The 16,593-nt window shown below is 41.3% G+C and overlaps 1 protein-coding gene across 1 annotated transcript; it reads left to right on the top strand.

The window, feature by feature from the left end:
* Positions 1 to 2,078: 2,078 nt before the first annotated feature.
* Positions 2,079 to 14,747, top strand: ch25hl3 (cholesterol 25-hydroxylase like 3). The gene is made up of 2 exons (XM_052109911.1): positions 2,079 to 2,631; positions 13,043 to 14,747. The coding sequence occupies exons 1-2, from the start codon at positions 2,204 to 2,206 to the stop codon at positions 13,419 to 13,421; spliced, it is 807 nt and encodes a 268-aa protein (XP_051965871.1). The 5' UTR covers positions 2,079 to 2,203; the 3' UTR covers positions 13,422 to 14,747.
* The last annotated feature ends 1,846 nt before the right edge of the window (positions 14,748 to 16,593 follow it).

Below are 16,593 nucleotides of genomic sequence, written 5' to 3'. Positions count from 1 at the left end.
GCCATGATCGGATCTTTCATTGGGCTAGTGACATCAAGCTATCGTACACTCATAACACATGCTCGTATGGTCAAAACTCCCAAGTTTATTTGCATATCAAGTTTTTCCATTTTGGATGGAAACCCAGCTAATTTAGCATATTACAACTTGTGTTGTTGCATACAGAGCACTATATCATACAGTACATCTTTATAAAATAGTATGTGATTTTTAACACCGACAGTGTTAAGTCCAGTACAATAACTGTAAGGATGTCCTTTGTCCCACCCCCAATGCACAGTAGTGATCTCTGAAACTCCAGTACTGTGATCTCATTAACTCAGTTCTTCTATCACCTTCAGATTTCCAAGGAAAAACAAAAAATTGTGTTGGCAGACTGCATCAGCAATGAGTCTTTGTTATGGTCAACTCACTGTGGTTGAATCAGTGCATTTGTGGGCTGTTCCTTTACTGGAATCTTGGAATAGTCTACATTTTACATGTGTCATGAGTAAATCGGTTTTCTGTGAATGTTCACCAATTCCCCTAAACTGAAGCGGTGTTACATAATGTATACAGACGTTTGTTGCCAGCTGTTTTGAATTATGTTACATACAAAGATCATATTTTTCTGGTACCTCCAAATATTAGTATGTGGATCAAAAGCTTGCCTCAACATTTGTAAGGAATAGAAATGTTTTAAAAACTGACAGTAGCTGCAAGGTTTTTATTGATTTATGTTTCCATAATGAACAGCATACCTCATATTTGAACTAAATATTTGTAATCATATCTTTTTGATATTAATGACTAGCTTTATTTTGTGATGATGGTGTTTCTTGGGGGCATATTTTATGCTGACATTGTTGTCTATAGCCAGATTGTTGTGAACTGATTCATTTTAATCAAATTTAAAGCAGGTTGTGTAATACTTCATTAGAATTGGACCTGAGAGACTCATGAGAGCTTCCCAAAAACAGACACGTGACCACATCCCGCTCCGTGACGGAGCTAGGGGTGGCCGTGGCCACCATGGACCAAAGCCTGGTAACCCCATTGGCCACCCAACTCACAGTTTCTCTTTTAGTAATAATTTTTATTTTTTTTTTGGCACAATTTAGTTCTTTAGAGGTGAAATAATCTCTGTACAAATGTATAAACTCCAAGGTCACCACACCTCTCTGTCCCGGGTTTCATTGTAACCACTCACAATCAGATTACTAGATCTGTGTTATAATATATATCAATAATATCAGCTCTCTTACCTCTATGTTGTTGTGCAGTCAACAAATGGTAGGAAAAAAGATTAGTAAAATGCATGTGTTCCGAGAACACAACAGGTCTAAGTCGTTAGATGTGTCGACACTTTTTTTTACTTGAAAACATACGGACATTATTGAAACTCATAATTATTATAAGACTATTATTGTTGCCTTTTGATAAAAGTCATGCTCAGCAGCTCACAAATTGTAGGGAAATTATAGATTTGCTTTGTTCTTATAATGATTTAAACCTCTACTACATTTTATTTGTAGGTCTGTAAACATACACATTTTAAAGGATTAAATTTTTCTTTGTTGATTCAGTGATTTAACTAATTTCACACAAGACACTCATACACTATATATTCACATTTATTGTGCTTTTGTATTTATTACAATGTGTTACAATAATGACATACTGGTTGTTATAAATAATATTGTCATGTGTATTTTTAGTTCAATTCGATGATGTTATATAAATATCATTGACATGTGTACAGATAACTGACATGTCTGAATAAATTATCAAAGACCCACAAGTTTTGTTTTCCCTGCTCTACCCTATCTGCTTGATTTTGGCTAAATGAAACTGTGTAACTTAAAAGATAAAGCTTTATTGAAAGATAAATTAAATTTGGCTCAGGTAAGTAAACACCAGTACAACTTTTCATGATTTATAAATAGAAACAAAAAATGTAGCCAGCTTTTGTTGCATCACACAGAGCACCACAAAGAAATACGGAATTTTGCCTGAGAGAGCAACATTTCTAAACAATGTGTTTTGAGTAATGATATTTCACTGAAAGTGCAAATGTTGAGTCAGTATTCCCCAGAAAGAGAGCTAAACCATCCAGACGAGTTTCATAACCGTACAGGAGAGGGTAGTTCTCACGTTCTGGACAGGAGGATATCATAACTAGGGAGTGTTGCGGATATATGAAAACATCTGTTGATAATTCAAAATGATTATTTTGGCCTTACTGATGTTCGGGGACGATACATTACCGCAGCTGATTTGGGATTTAATGTATAAGGAACATCATGTTCTCCTCATTTCACCTCACTGGACCGTGTGCGCTGCCTTTTTCACTCACCTCATCTTCTCTACTCCTTTCATGCTTCTGGATCTCCTCAGCCCTCGTGCGCAATGGATTCAAAAGTACAGAATGCACGGGGAAGTCGTTTCTCTGCATCAATGGCTTCGATGTGCTTGTCGCATTTTCTGGAAATACATGGTCGGTGTTTTACCGTTGACTGTTTTTTTTCTGTTCATACGACGCTCTCAGTTCCCAGAGAGGGCACCATCATCATTTCTCGCATTGTCGGAATGCATCTGCTGTATGCTAATGTTTGATACGTTATTCTTCATGTTCCATTACACCATTCACAAGTAAGCATCAAAAAACCTTCTTCAAGTCAGTCGAAGTCAGAGCTTCCACGTGGCACAAAGTTAAATGAGAAGGGCTGATTAGGAGAAATTTTGGGTGACCGCGTTAAACTGGTTAGCAGAAAGTTAGTTGTTTAGGGTGGGATTTGTTCTTTCCTGTAAAAAGTGGTAACCTACTATTGCTACCTTAAGGAGCTATTTATACTTGATCTAATCCATAAAATACATTTTGAGTGCGTAATGTAGGTTGATTCAATTACGTAAATATTTTTTTAGGTTAAACATTTTCAGTGTATGTTTGTTCTGTGGTCAGTGGATATCAGGGGCTTAATGCAGACATTCTTTGAAGTAGCACTGGAATATGGCACACTTTAAAATAAAGAGTGTTAAACCCATTTTAATGATTAGGCCTATAATGAAGAAATTCTTTTAATATTGCAATGGAGCCAAAAATGGTCCCAATGATCTGAAAATTAGATTCTTGTCGTTAATATACTTTTTACAGAAGTTTTGGCACAAAACTTACAAATCATACATGACCAAAGTGATGTCCCAGACAATCCAAGCAGTTAACTACACTCAGGAATAGAGTTGCAACATACGAGATTTTCACGGTACAAAACCGTCTCGGCTTCATTGTATCATGGTATACGGTATTACACAATTATTATTATCAGTTACAATAACCCATAAAGGAGTGAAAACAAGTTTTTTTTACAAAATATTTTGGTTTACGCTTTATAATTGAAATTAAAACCATTTATATATATATATATATATATATATATATATATATATATATATATATATATATATATATATATATATATATATCGAGTGAAGCCCGGTTGTTGCGCCAGAGACCAGACCAGGGGCCTGATGTATAAATGTTGTGTACGCAGAAAATGGGCATTGAAATGCAAGTAAGCAATTTCCCACAAACATATCGGGATTTATACAAAATTAACTTGCCATAAATATGTCCGGACACTCTTGACTGTGCATTATGCACTCTTTTACTGGTGTGTGTGAACTGACTACTCCAGCTGGTCAAATAATGAAATGAACAGACTGATTATAAACTCAGATTTTAATTTAATTTACAATTAGAATAAAAAAGTTATGTAGTTAAGCACTTGAAACAGAAGTAATTGTTATCAAGCCAATAGTAGGCTATATTATTTTTATGTAACTAACTGAAAAGACATTCAAAAGCTGTAAAAGGGATATTGGTTTGGAATGCGCTGCATTTGTAGAACTATACCGTGTCCTCATAGAGAAGGAACATACAGTAACAAAACAGCAACAATTTCTTAGTTTGAGATATTTTCTGTTCCCCTTCTGTCACTCTATGTTTTGTCAAATGAAGTGACACAAGGGGTCTTCCTTGGGAGCCTTGCGTACCTCTGAACTTGAGAAAAGGCCAATGAGAAATTGGCAGACAGAATTTGCATGTCCTGCCCCCGGACATACGGGTAAAAAGGGAAGCGTGCGTGTGTCTATCAGGACGATTTTTTTTTCTTTGGAGCCGAGCGGTTGTGCAACAGCAAGCTGAGTTCACCACTGTTCCACTCACCTGTACTGGCAAGAAGCACTGCTGTTGGATCTTTCGGCGCGTTTCCAGCTGGTGTTCTCTCTCTTTGCACGCTGTGCAGTCCACAACCCTGGGTGCTTCATCAATGCTTTCACTGCCTAAAAGAGTGTTGTCCCCTCCTAAAAGAGTTTGAGTTTTCACATATAAAAGAGCAATACACAGACGTCGTTTTCCGGACGTGTCTTTTTCAAGATGCCCTTCCGCCTCTGTGTAGTTCCTGTGTAGTTGAGGCGGCGTTTGTGGATGGTTCGTGCACTCACTGCGAGAGCCTTCCTCAAGGTGAATGCCACTTCAGCATTGGATGATGACATCGCGCTGCATCGGAGAGCGTCCAGGCGTCTGACACGGAGGACTTGACTGTGCTTCCGCATTCGGGCCAGCCCGCCCAGTCTGAGGCTGACGCGCAGATGGCCGATATGCTTGGCCAGGCTACCATGAGTGTGAGCTTGGACTGGAACCCCCTGTCCTCCCCACAGCCTTTGCGGCTCAATGACTGGTACCTCGGCTCTGGGCGCCCCTCCCAGCCATGGTTGCTGAGGGCGTCCCCCTGCGGCTAAACAACAGGTAGCTCCGCCTCAACCCGGGCCCAGCTCTCAGCCCCATCATCGAGCACCTCGCAGGCGGTGTACGCTCCCCGTCTCCAGGACCCCTTCCAGGACCAGGAAAGCTCCAAAGCGCTCCAAAGACAGGCGACCCAGGCAGTCAGACGTTCACTCCGGAGCTGGTGCCAAGACCACTCCGTCCCCTGGTGGAGGGCCGGTAGGAGAATCCTTGTTTACGTTATTTTCATTTGCCGCACCGACTTCGGGCTGCAGGGAAAGAGCAATGCCATGGTTCTCCCATTGAAGATATTTTGGCGGCCGCCAAAGTGATCGACTATTTAGGACTGCCGACGTAGATTTATTGATAATCTCGCAAACAGCTAAAGCAGACATGGGCAACATGGATCAGCCCCTCCACGTGGTTTAATGTGGCCCACGGCTCATTTATCGTAAAAGCGTTTTTATTTTTCATTAGATATTTCAGTTAACTTGCATTGGGATCTAACGCCTCACCACAAGCGTTTAACATGCTCAGGGTTGCCAGATAAGAGACGAAACACCCCCAGTTTGAGATTTATACTTGCGCAAATTGGAATTTTGCCTAATGTTATACTTATTTTGTGCAATCTGGCAACCATGCACGTCTCGCTTTCTCCTTTGAACAAATTTAGCGATCTGTAGTGCAATATTCTGCTCAAGGAAAAGTGTTATACGGCTACTCCTTGTCCATTCTTGAGGCTGCTTGTGATGTTTGGCACTACTAATTTTGCTGGTAAACCTTCTCGGTGATTAAATTAAATATAAAAGTAGATCTCGGCATCATTGACACACGGAGGGGTAATCATTGACATGCGAGCATAAGGAAGCCAGAGATGAATATGTATTTTTTATTTGTGCAATTTAGAAACGTTGAAATCCCTTCGCACCTTTATGTTAATCTAACTCTTGCAGTAATCATTTATCATATTCATGTAGTCTTTGTTATTCAGTTGTGTGCTGAAAGTCAATCCATCCAAGAAACCCGCATCATGACTCCTTTAGCATGTAAACGGGTAAAGTTTCAGAAAAAAAACAATTTAACTCGCCCGCTTTGCGACAAACATTAAAAGTTCTATACATTTCTTTTTATTATTATTATTATTATTATTATTATTATTAAAACTGATAAATACATTAACATGGAAGTAGAGATGGTAAAATAGATTTATAATCTCCGCCTTTATTCAGTTTTTTTAATGCCTGATAGAAAATTATCTATCTTTGTAGAGCAATATAATACTTTAGGCAATTGCAGAATAGTCTCACTAGTCACAGATACACTTCAGAAAACTGAGTACACAACTATTTCTGGGCTTAAAAGATACAAAAATCAAATCAATGCAGATCATTGTATCTCAAAAGCAATACATTGTGGCCCCCATGCACTACTTTAAGCCCGATGTGGCCCTGTGCTGCCCTTGCGTTGCATTTTCTTGAGCAAAACTAGACAGCCAGTTAACACTAAAAAGTCCTCCAATAAACACACAAGGCTTGACTTTTCTTGTATTTTATTTAAGTTGTTATCTCTTTTGTTTTCCTTTCTCTTCTTTGAGATTTGTAAAACTGAAACATTACACAAATAAGCAAATGAATCAGTACCCAAACATTAACATATGCATATAGTAAATACGTATTTTAGCCTACACATGACTGTGTTATTCACAAGTATAAAGCAAGCACTGTATAACAAAACACAGCTCAACTACCACAACAGCTAGTACAAACTACAATGAAAATCAGAGCTAGCTACATATATAAGTGCTAGCTAACAGAGCACGTTTTACCAAAATTATAGAAGGTCTCTAACATGACATGTCCTAAAAATGCGAGTGTTAGATAATAATTTTCACATCACTTACAGACAAATAGTCTCCAAGGCAGAAGCGTATCAAAAATACATCAATCAGAAACATGAATCCAGCACTGGCTGTCTTGTCTGTCTGTGTTCAACTGAAGTGAGTTACACTGAATAATCACTTCTGACCAGTAGAGGGCAACACATAAACATAACCAATGCAATTTGACACAATGTTTTAACTTATTAAGCTCACTTCTAACTTATGTAACTAATAACTAATTTAGATTATTAACTTTAAAGACATCACAGGCCCCTTAAACAAAATAGTTAAACATTTTAATAATTACACACATCACCTTTACAAATTTGTTTCAGGATTTTACATGAGTAAAAGTAACTGTTATATTTTGACAAAATGTTATAGTTTCATATGAAATAATATAAAGGTAGAATCTATTAGACCTCATTTTATATCAACAGTGGCATTTGTAGTTAAAGTTTAAAGATGTGTTTCAGCTGGAATGTATTTTTCATAAATACATTCATTTATTATTATTATTATTATTTAAGACTAGCACACTGACCTAACCATGGTAATCAGGAGCCTTTCGTTCTGTGTAATATGTTTATAAATATGTAACATTAGGTAACAAATGGGATAATAATGGGCTCATATAAGTAAATATGCTCTTCAATTTTTAAAAGGGGGAGAGAAAACTTCCTGTAGATTTTGTTGTTGACATCAACAACAAAAATAATGACAATTGATGCATGTCCTTGTACTGGAAAACCATGAACAAAACTATGCAACATAAAAGGAAATGCAACCCAGGATACGTTAAATACAGGTTATGTTTAATCTATGGCAGGTCGACACTTGATGTAAAATCTGTCCTTAAGCAAAACCAGTTGAGAACCACTGAGATAAAGGTACAGACAGGAGCAGTTTGGCCTCGCTGTCGTGCACCTACAGTATAAGATAACTGTTAATAATCATAGGACATACTTTAAAAGCTCACACAGCTGATGTTATTTTTCATTTAGTAGTTCATTTAACATGCTATGATAACATGTAAACTAACATGCTTTAGTTATATAACATGTTATAGTTACATGACATTTTTATCATGTTTATAATTCTGTTTATTATAATTCTGTTAGCTTTCTTATTTTTTCTATTTATTTTCAAAAGGGAGACTTATTTACTTATGTACACATATAAACTAAGAGTGGATGCCGCATCATTCTTAAAAGTGTAACACATACTTCAATATAATAAATGGTTTCAAGTTTCAATTATAATAAAGTGTTTGCTCAAAAATAAATAAATAAATAAAATAACCCTTCTGTTTTCACTAATAATAGTAATTGTGTAATACCGTATACCGTGAAACCGTGATATTTTCTAAGACAGTTATCATACCGAGAAAATCTCATACCGTTGCAACCCTAGTCTTTTCTCAGCACCCAAGCCTCTGGACGTTCTTCTACCTCCCAGCGAGCTATTACACCCCACCCCGCCATGAATCCCCGCCCGGTACGTCAAAAGCGATCGTCCCTCAGGTGCCGATGTGATTTCGCTGTACAACCCGTCGAGCTGGTTGGCCAGGACCATCCGCCTTGGCTACGTGATTCAGTTCGCCCAACTCCTGCCTCGTTTCAGCTGTATTCGCTCAACCTCCGTACGCGGCGAGAAAGCCAGCGCTTTACGGGCAAAGACCACGACTCTGCCTCTCAAGGACGCGATAGAGCCCATCCCTCCAGCCGAGATGAAGAAGGGTTTCTACAGCCCTTACGTCATCGTACCTAAAAAAGGTGGTGGATTGCGAGCAATCTTGGACTTGCGAGTTCTCAACCAGGCCTTACACAAACTCCCGTTCAAAATGCTCACGCAAAAACAGATTCTAACCTGCGTTCGACAGCTAGTTTGGTTCGCGGCGGTAGACCCGAAGGACACGTACTTCCACGTCTCCATTATACCTCGACACTGACTCTTCCTATGGTTCACATTTGACAGCCAGGCGTACCAGTACCAGGTCCTCCCCTTCGGCCTGTCCCCTCACATCTTTACCAAGGTCGCAGAGGCAGCCCTTGCCCCGCTATGTGATGTGGGCATCCGCATACTTAATTACCTCGATGACTGACTCAACCTAGCTCACACTTGAGTGTTACAATGTGCTCACTCATCCGTCTAGGGCTTCAGATCAACTGGGAAAAGAGCATGCTCGCTCCAGTTCAGAGCATTTCTTTTCTCGGCATGGAGTTAGACTCAGACTCAATGACAGTGCGCCTCACCAACGAGCGCATGCAGTCAGTGCTCAGGTGCCTCGCTCTCTTCAAGCCCGGAACAGCGGTTCCTCTAAAACAATTCCAGAGGCTCCTGGGGCATATGGCATCCTCTGCCGCAGTCGCGCTGCTGGGGTAGATGCATATGATACTGCTTCAGCACTGGCTACAGCCTCGAGTCCCGAGATGGGCATGGCGCCGCGGCACATACCATGTGATAATCACCCCCTCCTGCTGTCAGACTTTCAATCCTTGGACAAACCTCTGTTTCTGTCGACCAGAGTCACCCTGCAGCAGGTGTCCATATGTGTTGTGGTCACCACAGATGCCTCTCAACAGGGTTGGGGCGCCGTGTGCCACGAGCACGCTGCCGCTGGCTCCTGGACAGGGCCCCGGCTGCATTGACACATCAACTGCCTAGAGTTGCTGGCTGTATCTCTTGCCTTGCGGAGGTTTCTCCTGCTAATTTGGGAAAAGCACGTCTTGATCCGTTCAGACAGCATCGCGATGGTAGCGTACATAAACACCAAGGCGGTGTGCGCTCTCGTCACATGTCACAACACGCCTGCCATTTTCTCCTTTGGAATCAGCAGCGACGCAGGTCTGTGCGCTACTCACATCCCTGGAAACCGCAACACGACGCCGGAGTTATTTGGACCGCACGCTGAGCTTTAAATGTTCTGAGCAGCTCTTTGTCTGCTTTGGCGGATGGCGGAAAAGGAATGCCATCTCAAAACAGAGGTTAGCTCACTGGGTCTTTGACGCCATCTCACTAACTTACCAGACCCAGGCCGTGCCCGCCCCCTTGCGGGATCGAGCACACTCGACGAGAAGTGTGGCATCCTCGTGGGCACTGGCTCCCTAGCAGACATCTGCAGAGCAGTGCGCTGGGCAACACCCAATACCTTTGCGAGATTTTACAATCTCAGGGTTGAGTCGGTCTCGTCCCGTGTTTTGTCAGGTCGGAGCCGGTAGAACTAGGTAATGCGGAACAGCTGAACGTGTTTTCCGCTTGCACACAGCGCCCTTCAACAAGTTGATTCAGTGTGCCTTCTCTCCCAGGATACCCACTTTGCATCACTTTCTGGATGTTCTCCTCCCTAGCCTTCTGGCCTGCGAATTCAGCGGAACGATTCGCGTCCAGACCCACTACGAGCCTCATGTGCTCTGTATTGGTGTAGGACTCCATAGGCTTAGTTCCCTCTTCAGGCAACTCCCTGTGATGTATTTTCCGCAGTACGGCAGTGTCGGGGGACCCGCGTCTCCCTTGGGCAGTCCCACTGCCCCCAGTCGCCATGCTTGTAGAGCTCCTCCCTCATCAGGCAGGACCTACCACAGCATCACTCCCACGTATGGATTCACAACCCTCATGGTGTATTTGCCACATGTTACCTCCCCCTAGTCTGGGCAGGATGTGGCCTTCGCATGGTCTTTTCCCCCTGAAAGAATAGTACCAGGAAAGACCGCCTTGCCCAGTCATTAATCTGTGTGTGTGTGTGTGTGGGGCGCAAGTTGACGAGTCTGAGGAGATATGCACGCGCAGGTGAGATTCTCCGTCCGGTTGCATTTTTTCTCAATACCGTAGATATGCAAATGTACATGGTATGATAACCATCAATTTTCATGCCGTGGTATACCGTGAAACAGGTATACAGCTGCAACCATTCTCAGGAATTTTTATTCCATTAACATTTACAGTTTTCAATTTCAATTTAGTCATTCAGCAGATGCTTTTATCCAAAGCAAATTAAAAATGAGGAACATAGCAGGCAATTTGTCAGACAAAAGTGTGCTCGCACTCCTAAATTCTATTAGCTTGAGTAATCTTGAAGGTTGCAAAGGTTTGTAATTATTAAAACTAAGTGCAATTATTGTGGATAGGTTATGAAAAGGAGAGAGGTCAGGAGTGAGTAGGCAGCAGGCTTGAAACCAGTGGGAATGTTGGTGAGAACAGAGCCAGTCTAGTCAGGTCAGATTTCAGAGTATTTATTGTACATCCAAGCATGTATTTATGGGAGTTTGTGAGTGTGTGGTTTCCAAGGGGAATGACAAAGGAATACAAGGTTTAGGTTCCCAATACTCAAAGCCACCTCAGGGACATAGCATCTGCAAATGTTACATTAAACTAGGAGACTTACAGGCAATAAACTTAGGTAAACTAATCTAAACAGTGCATGAAGCTACTATCTACATGTACCACAATCCCAACAAATGCATATCTGAAACAACTAAAGCACATGCTTATCTAAGCAGGCAATCTAACAATGACAGGGCTGAAGGCCAGCTAAATCTTCAAATATAATTTAAAATGTATCTAACATGAACATGCATGAAAATGAGAAGTGCATTTAAGCCGAACTCAAGTTATACAAAATAATTTTTTAAATACAAAACATAAGGCACTTACATTGTCAATTACACAAACAAAATACAGGATATAAGGCTTAGAGATCACAGTCCTCTGCACGGTTCAACAAACAAGAAAACAAAGGAGAAACTGTGGGCACAGGAGCCATTAATAAGGCCTGTGAGGGTGTCCTGATTGGCCTGAGATTGAGTGGGTGGAGCTGGGTGCTGAAATGAAGGGACATATGGGGCTTTTCCACTGCACGGTACAACTCGACTCAACTTTTATTTTGGGGGGGGGGTAGTACCTGGTACCTGGTACTTTTTTTAGTACTACTTCGATCGAGGTTCCAAGCGAGCCAAGCCGATACTAAATGTGACGTCAAAATCCTGCAGATCACTGATTGGTCAGGGAGAATCGTCACCACCAACATCACTGGATTTCCCACACGCGACATCAACCCGCTAGATTTAAAGTTAGTAACAGCGATAACAGTATCATTTCTTCACGTGACTTTCATATTGTAAAAAGAAATGGCTGTGCACAAAACCACACTGTGGTCACTAAAAGAGGTGCAGACTTTACTCTCGTTAGTGACGAATGAAAATAAAAAGTCTTTCATGAAGTGACACAGCTGTCGGCCGCACCGGACCTACCAACTATAACGTGCCACTTTCTTCATTTTGCTGCAGGTTTTTGTTGAATTTGTGAAAGTGAAGCGAAAGAGCGAAAGGACAGACACTAGATGTGGTTACTTCAGTAAATGTGCTTTTCATGTATAATTTGCTTTTAAAACACTTAGGTTATGTTTAGGCTTAGGTTGAGGGAAAGGATGTCTGTTTTGTTCAACTCTCATTTATATTTTATACAGTATTGGTTAGGTTTAGGTTGAAGATTTAGGTTAGGGAGGGATGATTTCACGGATGGTCCGCTGTGGCGACCCCTAATGGAAGCAGCTGAAAGAAGAAGACTCTGTTGGCGTAATGTGTTCCTGCTCATTGCACCTGCTGTTTCTATCTCATCATATGTGCCTCTCTCATTCTAAAGGGCTTTGCAATACAGCACTGCTCTTGGTTACCAAAAAAATGCAATGACTGCATCAGTATACCCATCCATCCCTCTGATGCTTATTTTGCACCAAGATGTCTAAATTTGACAGTTTTATTCTTGCTGGCTGGCCCCTTTGAAACTTCAGTGTCAGTTTGCACAGGTTTAATTGTACATGTCAAATAGCAACTGAAACTGCTATTTGAATATTTGCAAATAGCAAATATTCAAAACTCTGACTTGTTTGCTGAGCAGAATCACGGATCTGAAGGATTTTAAAGGCTGCTCAAAGTAATGTGACTGTCAATCTAAACTTAAACTTGTACAGTATTTTTCTCAAAGGAATAGTTCTGTCAAATTCTGTCATAATTTACTCACTATCATGTTGTTCAAACGAGATAAAGGAGATAATTTAATTAATATTAAAAAGTATGTACATTTTGTGTTGTTTCTCACTAAAACCTATTTTATGCCTTCAGAATACTTAGAATATGATGCACGATTCTGAGCATAGGTTACTTTTATAATACATTTAGGTCATTTTTTTAAGCTTTAAATGGAGGACACACTAAAACTGACAAATTTATTTTTACAGATACAGTTTTGGAAATAAATTATTACTGAATTATTACATTTTTGGGTGAAATATGCTCTTAATACAGACCTACAGAACAATCTTAAATTCATGCTCATTTAACCTGTTATGAAGATATCATCCTCACTGCCTCTCACAAACTAAATTAAATGTATATTTTCCCCAGGTTTTCATGGCTGTTCCACAATGTCCACCGCATTCACCATCTGAACAGGGACACTTTTGCTTTGGCAGCCCAAGACTCCAGTATTTCTGAACTGCTCTTTCTCCAAGCCCTTGCATTTATCAGTGTCATGCTGTTGGGCTGCCATCCATTAAGCGAAATCCTTTTCCATCTGGTTAACACATGGATGGCTGTGGAGGACCACTGTGGATATGACTTTCCTTGGGCACTGCATCGGCTGCTACCATGCTTTGGTGGGGCTCCATACCACTTGGCCCACCATCAGCAGCTTAAAGGGAATTTTGCTCCTTATTTCAGACACTGGGATTGCATCTTTGGAACTTCACTGCACATTCAAAGAAATAAAGGCAAAAAGCTGTAGGGTGAATTAACCCTACTGTATGTTAAGTGGCCTTACAATATAACACTTATAAATCTTTACCAATTGTCTTATTAAATTTCCCAGGGGCATCAAGTAAACCCAGGAACATTGTTCATTCTGTTTATAATGATCTGAAAGTTTGAGGTTGGATGCTTAGACTCTAGCAAAGCCTCAATTTGTATTCAACATCTGCTGTATTTTAATAGAGAACAACTTAATGTTTTTGTTAAGCATTATATCTGAACCAAGACTTGGATGCAGGGTATTCGCCAGATGCTAATTGTATAACTTTTAATGTTATTAATCAAGTTTTACTCCCTAGTTTACATTTATGTATTTGGCAGACTCTCTCGTCCAAAGCGACTTACAGTGCACTTATTACAGGGACAATCCCCCCAGAGCAACCTGGAGTTAAGTGCCTTGCTCAAGGACACAATGGTGGTGGCTGTGGGGATTGAACCAGCAACCTTATGATATGTTTACCAGTTATGTGCTTTAGCCCACTACGCCACCACTACCACTCCAATTATTTTGATATCGGTTAAACACACACACACACACACACACACACACACACACACACACACACACACACACACACACACACACACACACACACACACACACACATCTCTTTTATATGACAGTGCTGACATAATTACAGTATTACAGCATTAAAATTGTGATCAAATATGCTTTCAAACAGGTTTCTTGAACACTTCCTCTGTCTGCCTGCTCAACTCCCACCATTGGTTAAGTCGGTGTGACTGTTTCAGGCTGGTTGGTGGGGCAAATCAACTTACAAATGAATTACTTATAGTTGTCTCTGCATATTAATTTGGGATAGGAGGCAGTATTTAATGTTTTACAAAATATAAATATGACCTTTATATTTTCTACAGCACTATTTTAAATGCAGGAGGTTGCCTTCTATACACAATCAGAAAGCAATATGGAAATTGTATATACTGTATGTACAGTGCTTTAAATCATATACAAATATTCACTGAAGGTGGTGGGGCTACCCCTGTCTCTTCGACCTATTGATGAGTTGAATAAATTCACTAACAATTGTTTTACTTAAAAGATAATCATTGACATCTTAACCATAAGCATTTGTTATAATTATGAATGTTACCATTCATATTGTATATTTCATCACTGAGGGGTGACTGATGGTCTGATTTATGTCAGGAATGCAGTAACAGTGCTTCCCGGCTGCCATAGAGCAAATGCACAAATGAGTTGTAATAAATTACTTGATCGTTGGTTTAAGTTTTATGTCATTAATGTAACATGTATTTACTGACACAAATGGATTCTTAGCATTCATCACTAAAAGTATATTTCAATCTATTTTGACGTATTGTTCTCTCTTCATGCTCCAGCTTGATAAGGTATGTGTTCCAGAAAGGGCCTGACTCAACCTAGGGAAAAAGTCAGAGGAACTGCTAACGTCATGGTTACTGTTGTAACCTCCACTCCCCGAGGGAAGGAACAAGACGTTGTGTCAAATGAAGTGACACAAGGGGTCTTCCTGGGACGCCAAACGTACCTCTGAACCTGAGAAAAGGCAAATGTCAAGTTGGCAGACAGAATTTGCATGCCCCGCCCCGGACATACGGGTATAAGGGGAAGCGGGGCAGCAAGTGCCAGTCAGGATTTTGCACTGATGAGCCAAAAATAAGGTACAGCCGTTTACAGTGGTAGGTCTAGTGAGGTTGTGTCCCTGGCAGGAGGGACACAACGTCTCGTTACTTCCCTCGGGGAACATAGGTTACAGCAGTAACCATGACGTTCCCCTTTTGTCACTCAAGCGACGTTGTGTCGAATGAGGGGTAAAAGACCCTGCGGAGGGAAATGGCGTGGTGGTAGGTCCAGCCCAATGAGGGGGGACTCTACAAGCACGGCAACCGGGGCAGCGGGGCTGCCCAAGGGAAATGCGGGTCAGCCGACAGGGGGACCGTACTGCGGGAAATACAACACGGGGAGTTTGCCTGAAAAGGGAACTAAGCCCTTGGAGCCCGACCCCAGTAGAGAGCACCTGTGACGCGTAGTGGGTCTGGCCGCGAATTGCTCCGCTGATTTCGCCTGCCAGAAGGCTAGGGAGGAGAACACCCAGGGATAGAAGGCGCACCGGATCAGCTTGGTGAAGGGCGCTGTGTGCAAGCAGAACACCTGGTCGGTTGTGCCACGTTACCGAGTTCTACTGGCTCAGACCTGACAAAACACGGGACGAGACCGACTCAACCCTGAAATTGTAAAATCTGGCAAAGGTATTGGGTGTTGCCCAGCCCGCTGCTCTGCAGATGTCAAGTCAAGTCAAGTGGTTTTTATTGTCGTTTCAACCATATACATTTAGTACAGTACACAGCAAAAGAGACAACGTTCCTCCAGGACCATGGTGCTACATAAAAACAACAAAGGACCAACACAGGACCACATGAGACAACACAACTAAATAAAATACCTATATAAAATACCTATATATACCTATATAAAGTGCACATGCAAACATGTGCAAATTACGGGACAGTACAACAAATTACTGACAATGAGCAGGACAATAGACACAGTGCAGCGCCGACCAGTACTCAGTAGTGCAAAAAGATGACAGTTTCTAAAAACGTAAACATAACATACTATGAGATAGTGTTCTATGCACATAGCAGTTATTGAGGTAGCAGACAGTTATAAAGTGACAGTAATTAAAGTGCAACTCAGGACACGTGTGTGTGTGTGTGTGTGTGTGTGTGTGTGTGTGTGTGTGTGTGTGTGTGTGTGTGTGTGTGTGTGTGTGTGTGTGTGTGTGTGTGTCAAACCAGTCTCTGAGTATTGAGGAGTCTGATGGCTTGGGGTAAGAAGCTGTTACACAGTCTGGCCGTGAGGGCCCGAATGCTTCGGTACCGCTTGCCAGACGGTAGGAGGGTAAAGAGTTTGTGTGAGGGGTGTGTGGGGTCGTCCACAATGCTGGTTGCTTTGCGGATACAGTGTTGTAGCGCAGCCACATAAGGGATGAATATTTATATCGCTGTTAATTACCCTAATTATGCTTGTAAGACAACTGTTATGTTCTAACTATTCTTCCTGTGTTTATTGCCAAGATAAGTGTTTGAGATCCCGTTTTACTCACGCGAGAGTTCTGTCGCGTAGCTCCAAGGAATTCCCAGTG

The sequence above is a fragment of the Xyrauchen texanus genome, chromosome 3 (assembly GCF_025860055.1).
Source record: "Xyrauchen texanus isolate HMW12.3.18 chromosome 3, RBS_HiC_50CHRs, whole genome shotgun sequence".
NCBI lineage: Eukaryota > Metazoa > Chordata > Actinopteri > Cypriniformes > Catostomidae > Xyrauchen > Xyrauchen texanus.
The sequence above is the reverse complement of the archived record's forward strand: the minus strand, read 5'-3'. Positions and strand labels throughout refer to the sequence as shown.